General features: G+C 43.0%; 1 protein-coding gene across 1 annotated transcript in view; it reads right to left on the bottom strand.

Annotated features, from left to right (window-relative positions):
* Positions 1-5,425, bottom strand: part of Med21 (mediator complex subunit 21) — a 6,181-nt gene extending 756 nt beyond the window's left edge. Inside the window, exons 1-3 of the mRNA XM_005379118.2 lie at positions 5,319-5,425; positions 1,614-1,728; positions 699-799 (exon numbers count right to left, since the gene is read on the bottom strand). Coding sequence (XP_005379175.1) covers positions 699-799; positions 1,614-1,728; positions 5,319-5,360 — 258 coding nt within the window. The 5' untranslated portion in view covers positions 5,361-5,425. The remainder of the gene's footprint in view (positions 1-698; positions 800-1,613; positions 1,729-5,318) is intronic.
* Between the last annotated feature and the right edge of the window lie 4,714 nt (positions 5,426-10,139).

Genomic DNA, 10,139 nt, shown 5'->3' with positions numbered 1-10,139 from the left:
CTTGAGCTCACTTTGTAGCCCAGGCTGGTCTTGAACTCCCAACAATTCTCCTGCCTCAGCCTCCCAAGTGCTGGGATTACAGGCGTGCTGCAATATACTTTTAAGTAGCACGAATTCTAAAACTCAGGTAATTTAAGAATTTTCCCTGTATAAATTAGACAAAAAATGGATTTTTAATCAGGAATCTCAAAAGGGGGTAGGCAGAGAAACAGTTCAGTGGCACAGTGCCTGCCTGGCAAGCTCGAGGTCATGAGTTCGATTCCCAGTACCAAAACAAAAAAGAATCAAGACTATCTTCCATAGTATTCAGGGTCTTGCTATGTAGTTCAGGCTGGTCCTGAACTCACTAAGTAGTCCAGGCTGGCCTCAAACTCATGGCACTCTTCCTGCCTCAGCCTCCCAAGTGCTGGGATTATAGGCATGCGTCACCAACCTCTCATTCTTTGCTAGGAAAACAGACAAACTAAGTAGATAGGTTTCCTCGTATCTCAAAATTTAAGAAAGATATAGATATACAGATAGATATAAAAACAGATATTCAGTATAACCTTCAATAGACTATACTAGTTATTAACAAAACTCCTATCTTCAAATTTAACCTTAAAGTAACTTTTAATATAATAAAATATATCAAACCTATCTCTATTAATTAAAAATTCTCTACTACTAGTTAGTCTCAAAGAAAGGGATATTTTTACCTGTAAAGCCGCTGTAGATTCTTCACTGGGTAAGGAATCTATCAAAACATCGATGTCCTTTGCTGTTCGTGCAATCAGAGCAGCAAAAAGCTGGGCGTACTCTAGAGAAAGATATACCTAAGTTAGGTATCAGAAAATCTCAAGTTTTCAGAAATAGAATTATATTTTAAGTTAATAAAATCAGAAAAGGTCATAGAACTTTGACACGCTCCTGCCAGCTCAAACCGCCTGAGGTACATATGTGACTGCCCCATCACAGGCCTTGCCTCACCTGATGGGACAGTCACAAGCTGCTGATAGGGCCGTCCTGCATGTACCACCAGTGGTTCAGAGCCGCCCCTCATCGAGACATACAAACTATAGTTTCAGCACACCTATCATATTGTACATTTAATTATATTTGTTCAAATTGGAAATGAAGCATAATGTATCTCATTTCACTTATTAAGACAATATGGCGGTCACCTGAACAAAGAATCTATGAACAGGGTGCCTTTCTTACTATGGTCTTCAAGGAAAATTCAGCTAAACTCATACAAGCTTTCCTCCAAAGGAGTAAGAACCTATTCTTTGATGTGAACAGGATTATGAAATGTGTGAACTGACTGTAATAAACTCACTTATTTTATGACAAAAGTTGTACAATCCTCAAACTTTTTTTGTGTGTCTTTTTGAGATAGGGTCTCACTATGCAGTTCAGACTGGCCTTGAACTCACTATGTAGCCCAAGCTGGCCTCAAACTCACAACGATCCTCCTGCCTTCTGAGTGCTGCGATTACTGGTATGCGCCACCACAACTGGCTAAACAGTATTTTTAGAAAGAAGCCATAAATAAGTTGTTTCCCCAGTAAGTCTATTTTTAAAGGATTACTACAAATGTCAGAATAAAACTGAGAAAAACTAAGACAACTTACCTTCTGTAGGGTTGGCAGGCTGGTCTTTGTTAATTGCTGTCTGGATATTACTGAAGGAGGCGGGAGGTCCACACTGCTGCAGGACTCCGATGGCATTACAGAACTGATCTGCCAGCTTGGGCCAGAGAACATGTGGCAGGGTGAGAAAGGATTCATCAGTTTTACAGCTTTTTATCAGGAATGGTAACAGGATGAGAACAGGTTTTAAAACAATGATCTATGAGTGAGGGGATAGTAACAGAAAGGAGTAATTGTGTAAAAAATAAACCAGTTATTTTTAGCAGTCATTATTATAATTATTATTCTGGTCCTGGGGATTGAAGCCAGGGCCTTGCACATGCTAATCATGTGCCCTACCACTGAGCCACACTCTAATACAGATTAAACATTTTAATTGTGCAAAGCAACTAAGTTTGGTGTCAGTCTAGGTGAAGTTAAATTTAATATCAATCTAGCTGAAACAGTTAAAAAAGAAACACATGTAAAATTATCTTTCTTATAAAGATAGTAGACAAAAAAAAGCCAGGTGTGGTGGCACACACCTGTAATGCCAGCACTCGAGAAGCTGAGGCAGGAGGATTGCCCCAAGTTCGAGGGCAGCCTGGGCTACATAGTGAGTTCAAGGCCAGTCTGAACTACACAGCAAGACACTGTCTCAAAAAAAAAAGAAGAAGAAGATGGAAGAAGAAGGAAGAAGAAGGAAGAAGAAGCAAGAAGAAGCAAGAAGGAGGAGAAGGAGAAGGAGAAGGAGAAGGAAGAGGAGGAGAAGAAGGAGAAGGAGAAGAAATGTCAAAATTTATTGCAAGCAACAAGTAAATAAACACTTTCTGGGGGCAGTGGCAGGAGACAGAAAATTTGACTGGCAAATATCTAAGTATAGTTACAGATTTTAAAAAAAAGTTATCATATACAAAATATACAATTTCTTCTCTGAGAACGCAGTAATACCAAGTATAAAGAAATAGTGAGAAACTGACTTCAAGAAAAGCTACCGTACATAATCAGAAAAGTATTTCTTTAACAGACTCAAACTGTAAATGCCTGGTGCTCACAATGTATTCTTTTACACTTTTGAAATTTAAAAATACCAAATTCCTGACCATCTCCAAACTAAACACTCCTCTATTTTCCCCCTCAACTTCTCTCACTAATTCCCACCCCTCAAATCTTTTGTACTTTCAATCATCGTACTTTCATTTGTATTTCAATTCCACTGTTTCTCTATCATTATTTCAGTGATACAATTCAAACCCAACAGCCTCCTCTGTACATAGTCTGCTTATCATCTCCTAGTTCACCATGTTATTTTACCCTGCTGCCAAGATGAGTTCTTCCCACCATGGTCTTCAGGACATAGCCCCAATTTTCAGGCTGTTTCAAAGCCTTCAATAATCTAAGTCAACTCTGCTCATTCATCTTCTACTATTTCCTCTCATCTACCTGACTTATCATAAATTAGTTTGTGACTAGCTTTGCTGTATGATGCTATTTATAATGTAGTAACTGCTTGGAAGCTATATATATATATCTAGATTCTCATGCTACTAGTAGCTTTTTTTCATTTTTAAACTGAAATATTCTACATCACTGTCATTAGGATAGAAAAAAACACAAAACCATATCCAGTATGGTGGCTCTCTTGTCTAGGAAAAACATTAAAAATCCACTGATTCATTTATTCAAAAATATTTGCTGAGGCCGGGGATATAGCTCAGTGGCGCAGTGCTTGCCTGGCAAGTGTGAGGTCCTGAGTTCGATTCCCAGTACCCCTGACCAAAAAAAATTTGCTGAAGCCAGGCCTGGTGGCCAATATCTATAATCCAAGCTCTGGAAGGCCAAGGGAAGAAGGACTGCCAGTTTTGACCCCTCCTGAGCAACTCAGCAAAACCTTTTTCTTGTTTTTTGTTGTTGCTGTTTGTTTGTTTATTGAGACAGGGTCTTGCTGTGTAGTTTAGGCTGGCTTTGCACTCATAGCAATCCTCCTGCCTCAGCCTCTCAAGTGCTGGGATTATAGGTGTACACTACCATGCCTGCCATCAAGACCCTGTTTCTAAATAACAACTTTTTTTTTATAAAAAAGATTCTAGGGAAGTAGCTCAGTGTGAAGACTGGGGTTCAATGTCCAGGATCATAAATAAACAAATAACTAGAAACCAATTCATCAATTGCAGGGCAATTATTGTATAAAGATATAGTGAACACGACATAAGTTTCTGCATTCAGTTTTCAGAAGATAGAACAAATGTTAATAGACTAATAATTATGCTTAGGTTAGATGCTCCGATTCCTTCTATTTCAGTTCATACATCTGTGTATTCCAATTTGCTTCACCATTCAGAGTTGAGAACACTTGCTTCACTGTAAGTCCCTAGCCACATACTGTTGTTGCATCATTTTAATATCTCTTGAGTATATGACATCCTTCCAGCCTCAATAAGGAGTATCTCTTTGTAAACACAACAGTGCTTATATACACAACAGGCACTCATTCTAGTCAACCTAAACGCTTCTCTCTCAAATCCAATTATTAGCATGCTTACCCTAGGGTTTGGCCATATTCACTTAGTCCTTACTGCCCTAGTTACAAGACATATATGACTTTGCAAAAAATTTCCCCAAATAACGAGCAGCATCGTAACAATTTGATTCTGTTAAACCTCAAAGGAGTATCTCCCTGAGGGAAGTTGGACAGCTGCCCAGGCAAGTTCCTCCAAGGTAGATTTTTACCTTGGTGAAATTCATCAACATTTAGGGGCTTGGCCTTCAAAGCTCGTATGTTATTTACATAGGATAGATCAGTTTTGCACAAGTAGACCCATTTCAAATGCAGGGAGACTGACATATTAACAAGCATGCCAAGTGATTAGCTTCCAGTGAGAGAAAACAAAACAAACAAAAAAAAAACGACCAGGAGACCAGGTACTCAGGTTTTCCAGGCAGCAGTTTCTTGACTAGGTAGGCACCTTCCTCGGGACATCCAATGACAATCAGAATGACACTAAGAAACGTAATTACCAAGGGGAAGCTGTGTAGCTCTTACCGGGAATACGTACACAGAGGTACCACTAGCTTGCATAATCTTTAGCACAGGCGTAAGCAGCAGCAAGAATGAACCCGAAGAAACAGTGTTAGGGGAGCTGCTTACACGATCTAAACTTTTACAGGGAACAGGCTTTTTATTAAAGTAGACTTAAGTACATGGAAAGCTATGCAAGGATTGCTAGGCTCATTATCATAAAGGTATCAGTTCTCCCCAAACCGATGCAGTCACCGCGGCCCGGAGACCGGCAAGACGCTGGAACTGCAGGAGCGAACCTGGACGGAACGAGTTCGCACCTCCACCTCGCTCGTACCCCAACCTCAAAGTGCTGGCGAGGAAATAGTCGGTTAACGCTTAAGGACAGAGATCCGACCATCAAGGGCAAGGGATCTTCTGGGCGGGTTAAAACTGATCCGAGGAAAAGAAGCTGCTTTTCCTCCCCCTCGCTGGAGGTCCCAGAAGCAGCGGAGACCACAGCGCCCCGGAGGGACGCGCAGCCCGGGGCCCCGCTCGCCCGCCCTGGGGCCCCGCCTCCCACGGCGGGCGCGGGCGCCTTCTGCCGCAGCCCTGACTCCCCACTTCCGAGTGTCACCTCCCGGGGTCCTATACTCTCTCCTTTTACCTCTGGAGACAGAGACAGGCACTAATCGAATGAAATTCCTCACCGAGTTCACCGCGTCTTGGAGCTGCGTGAGCCTGTCGGCCATGTTCCTCCCAAACGCACGGAGACGCCAAAGCAGGTGCTCGTGCGGGATTGGACAGCTTTAGGACGCGTCACGGCCAATCACAACGCTGCGTTCTTAAAAGAGGTTGGGTCGTGGAGAACACACCGCCTAGGAGGGACGCCGCAGGAGCTGCTTGCGTGCTATTGGGCAGTTTTAGGAGGCATCAGGGCCAATCATAGGGCTGCATTCTTGAAAGGGGTGGGGTCATGGAGAGCAAGACGCGCTAGGAGGGGGTGGAGGTTTTCTGAGCCTTGCTTTATTTCTTCCCGGGCCCTCGGAGTAAGTCGGGAACCGGGAACCGGGATCCGGTGCTGCGGTGTACTGGTTGCTTTGGGGGCCGTTCTAGTCTTTGAGGCTGTTAGGCGACAGAGGTTGTTGTTTTCTGAGGAGGTAGTAGTTGTTCTGGCCTCAACTATTCGTTTTTGGGCATAACCTCGGGTACTTTCCGTTGCTTTTTGTTTTCCAGGGGGACCGCATATGCTTGGGAGTCGCGATATGGACTTTCTTTTCTTTCTTTTTTTTAACCATTTTCTTTTTTGGTACCGGGAATCGAACCCAGGGCCTCGCGCTTGCCAGGCAGGCGCTGCGCCGCTGAGCTACGTCCCTGGCCCGATATCGACTTTCAGTTCGAATTAAAATTCACCGGGCAACCCGGAAGGCTTGACGAGGGTGTGTCCTCTCTTGCTTTGGGGTTGGGGGTGTGGAAAGATCTCACCCAAACCGAGATCAAGTGCGTTCTTTGTGTAAATGCCCTGGATCCGTAGCAAAGGAGCAGAGCTGGGAGAAATGGAAAGCTCAGAACCCGAGGATTAAAGTAGGCCGTGCTCGGCGGGAAGGGAGAAGGAAGGGCCCTTGGAGTTTAAGGTCAGGTGTGAGCATAGGTGTAATTAACGCTTGTTTGTGTGACAATGAGGAAATTGGCGTGAGGAAAAGAAGGGTTCGGGGAGTGGAAAGTGGGGGATTCCTAGAAAATAAGAAAAATAAGCAGGTAAGGCAGCTTCAGTTTTAAAAACGGTAAGGTTTAGAATTTGGTTCACTGTAGTGTGGCTCCAGCATGCATCCAACCTTGCTTCCAGATGATTTTCAGAGTGAAATTGCCCTCCGCTTGAGCTCCACCCCTTACCCCTTGGTTTTCATGGGTTCTTCAGCCTCATTTGGCCATGAACCTCCTTAAGAATCAGATGAATACAGGCATGGTGATGCATACTGGGAGGCTGAGGCAGGAGGATTGAAAGTTTGAGCTCAAGGTGGGCAACTTAGTGACTCCGCTAAGGACTGGAGGTGTAGCTCAGTGTAAAGGCCCTGGGCTCATTCCCCAGGGCAAAAAGAAAAAAAAAAAAATTAAAAGGTGCAAATCGTTTCTCCAAACCAGAGTCTCAAAATTTTGCGTACATGTTAAAGGGATTTATAAATCTCTTGAAGCTGTACACTGAAGGGATAACTGAGCCTGCCTGACAGTCTCAGGTGTCCAGCTCGGGAATTCTCAACGGCGGCACTATTGCTATTTCAGGCCAGGTTGTTGAAATGTGCAGTTCTGTGCATTGAAGGATGTTTAGCAGCATCTGTGTCTTCCGTCCATTAGATGGCAGTAACAGCGTTCCCGCTCCAGTTGTGACAACAGGAAACATTCTCGGATGTGCCCGGGTGTTCCCAGATGTGTCTAGGGTGGCAGTATTGCCCCCAGCTGAGTACCACGGGCCCTACTCTTTCCTTATGCTTTTCCTTTCTTCAAGCAGTGTTTCTTGCTAATTCATACTCCGTCTTTTCAAGTTTTACTCTTTTCATGAGTTAAGTAGGAAAAGTCCTTAGACCGGTTAAAGTTTGTGGAGTTTGTTTATTTGAGCAAAACAAAAACCAAAGTGATTTACAAACCGGGCAGCTCCCAGAACCATAGCCGGTTCTGAGAACTCCCTTCCACAAGGTGATCACACAGCATTTAGAGAACAAATGAAGGTGAGACAGAAAACAACTTAATTGGCTATAGTTTTGTCAAATCAGTCAGTGGTTACAGTGTAACTAGTTAGTTGTTCATAGCCTAATCAGTTAACTGGCTAGGAGGCCTTCTGTAACCAAAGTAGGCTAGAAGAAATAAAAGGTAGAAAGGAAACAAGGAAATCATAACCAGAAATTATACTTTTTAGAGACCACAATTTAGCCGGGCCTGGTGGTGCACCCCTGTAATCCCAGCACTCAGGAGGCTGAGGCAGGAGGATCATCGTGGGTTTAAGGCCACCCTGGGCTACAAAGTGAACTCAAAGCCAGCCTGAATTGCGTAGGGAGACCCAGTCTCAAAACAACAAACAAAAAAAAGTTTTAAACATATATGAAAGTACTGGTGAACCTTCATATACCCATTACCCGGTCCAACAATTATAGACTCATAATAAATCTTGTAGTAGGTAGTTTGACTTTATAACCTAGAATAATTCCTTATTTTCTCAGGAAAAAAAAAACCTTAACAAGTTTTAACTTGAAATCTCGGGGGGTTAGGTACCATTAATCACTTAGTAATAATTTATCTAAAGTATCTAAAATGAGCCAAGCAAGAGTTGAAATACAAAGAATGCTTGGTATTGTAGACTCCCTGCAATTCCCTAAACATGCTCTGCTGACTTACATTTCTGTGTACACCTTATAAGTCATCCGCAATTCTTTTTTCCCGGTATGAAATCCCCGCACTTCCATCCACACCTCCACTTTGTTCTCCTGGTCATTTTCCACTCAGCCTTCAAAGCTTCTTTTAAACATCTCTTTATAAAACTTTTCTGAGCCCTGAGAGGAAGCTAATTACTCCCAACCTTTACCACAACTGTTCCTGAAACTTTTATTACTGCATTTACCACACCAAGGTATAATTACAGCTCTGCATAGTTTGAAGACCAGGACATCCTGATTATTGTTAAGCAACTTCACCATGTGACAGTCATTGAGTGTACTTCCAAAACCAAAGTGGCGCTGGGCATACCTGTAATGCTAGCTACTCAGGAGGCTGAGGCAGGATGATTGAAAGCCTGAGAGCGGCCTGGGCTATTTAGCAAGACCTTTTCTAAAAAAAGAAATTATAATAAAAGAGAACTGAGCTGGGTGTGGTGGCACACACCTATAATCCCAGCACTTGGGAGGCTGAGGCAGGAGGATCCTTGCGAGTTCAAGAGCAGCCTGGGCCACAGAATGAGTGCAAGGCCAGCCTGAACTACATAGCAAGACCCTACTGAAGAAAGACCTAAATAATTAATTAATTAATTAATTAAATAAAACAACTGGTAGTTTAGTGGTAGAACACTTGCCTAGCATGCAAGAGCCCTGGGGCTCAAACTCTGGTATAAAAACCCCTCCAAACCAAAAATACTCCTAGGTAACAGGGCGTGCTACACATCCAAGCTATGATATAGCCTTATGTTTCCAGAGCTACAAGAAAATGATGCAATCAGGTGATGTAAATCTGAGCCTGCTGCCAGCATCACACACTGTACCACTTTACAGTGAACTTTTATATAAGTTGGAGTACACTCTAAAACGGTTTTGTACAGTCAATTTGTAAACCCATAACATAGTCCTTTATTATCATTAGCAAATGTTATATACTATACAAAATTACTTGTATTTATATTTTCATGCAAGTAAAAGTACAGTAGGTTTGTTTACACCACCATCACCATAAACACACGGGTCACGTGTTGCACTGGGATGTCGTTATGGCCACAACATCCCTAGGCAGTAGGCATTTTTTAGGTCTGTTGTATTTTACGTTGCTACCATCATATGTACAGTCCAGCGTTGACTGAAACCTCATGCAGTACATGACTATGTTCATACATGACTGTATTCACTCAGCAATCAGACCATGAAGTGAAGCCAGTGAATGCACACATTTGGACTGAATTTCCCAGCATAATGATTTGCACTGTCCCACTGAGCTACATCCTAGCTCTTCCACCTCCATTTTGAAGGGTCTTTGATTTTTACCAAAACTGTAAAGTTTTGGTGAAAAAACTTCCTTCCTGCCTTCTTCCCTTTTTTTTCCTTTTAAGAACTTTGAGCAGGTTTTAAGGCTGTAGCTATGCATATCTTAAGTCTGGAAATCTTTTCAGTTTCTGCATTGTCTTTCAATGCATGGGGGAAACCCCTCATATACAAATCTAGGAGGAGCTTGTTTGCTTCTCAGGCCTTCTGCATGGAACTCTGACGTGAATAGGGAAGCCCAGCAAGTCCTCTTCCCAAGTTGCCACAGTACTTCAGAGCCAAGGTAAGAAGGCTTTATTCTGATTGCCAACACGTGTGTCATCTGCTGTCACACAGTAGTGCAATAGCAAGCAGAATCACCCAAATGACACCCAGGAGTTGGAGGCAGGTTTATTTTACATCGACGGGCACCTATCAGGATCATTCGCAGAATATCAGGCCCCAAGGCTCAGGGAAGGAGGTCTTCATGGAGTGGAAAGGGGAAGTACAGAGGCAGAGTACTTGGCTGTGTTTGATTGGTTCTTACAATATGCATCACAGTGACCAGCCGTTTCTAAGAGACAGAAGTAACAGGAACTGTTACCTGGGCAACTAACAGACTGGCTGGGGGGACATTGCCTACTACAGTAGGACACACATGGGGAACTACAGTGCAAAAGTATGCCAGGGAGAGATTGGGATTAATTCAGAAAACAAATTGATTTGGTGTGTGGCCGGGATAAAAGTTTGAGTTTAGTTGGAACAAGAACCTTGAGAATGGACAGGAGCTACTTCATCATGAAAAACGTGTCCTACTTA

The sequence above is a fragment of the Chinchilla lanigera genome, unplaced genomic scaffold, assembly GCF_000276665.1.
Source record: "Chinchilla lanigera isolate Chin_1 unplaced genomic scaffold, ChiLan1.0 scaffold00012, whole genome shotgun sequence".
Classification (NCBI taxonomy): Eukaryota; Metazoa; Chordata; class Mammalia; order Rodentia; family Chinchillidae; genus Chinchilla; species Chinchilla lanigera.
This window is presented reverse-complemented; position numbering and strand designations above follow the sequence as displayed.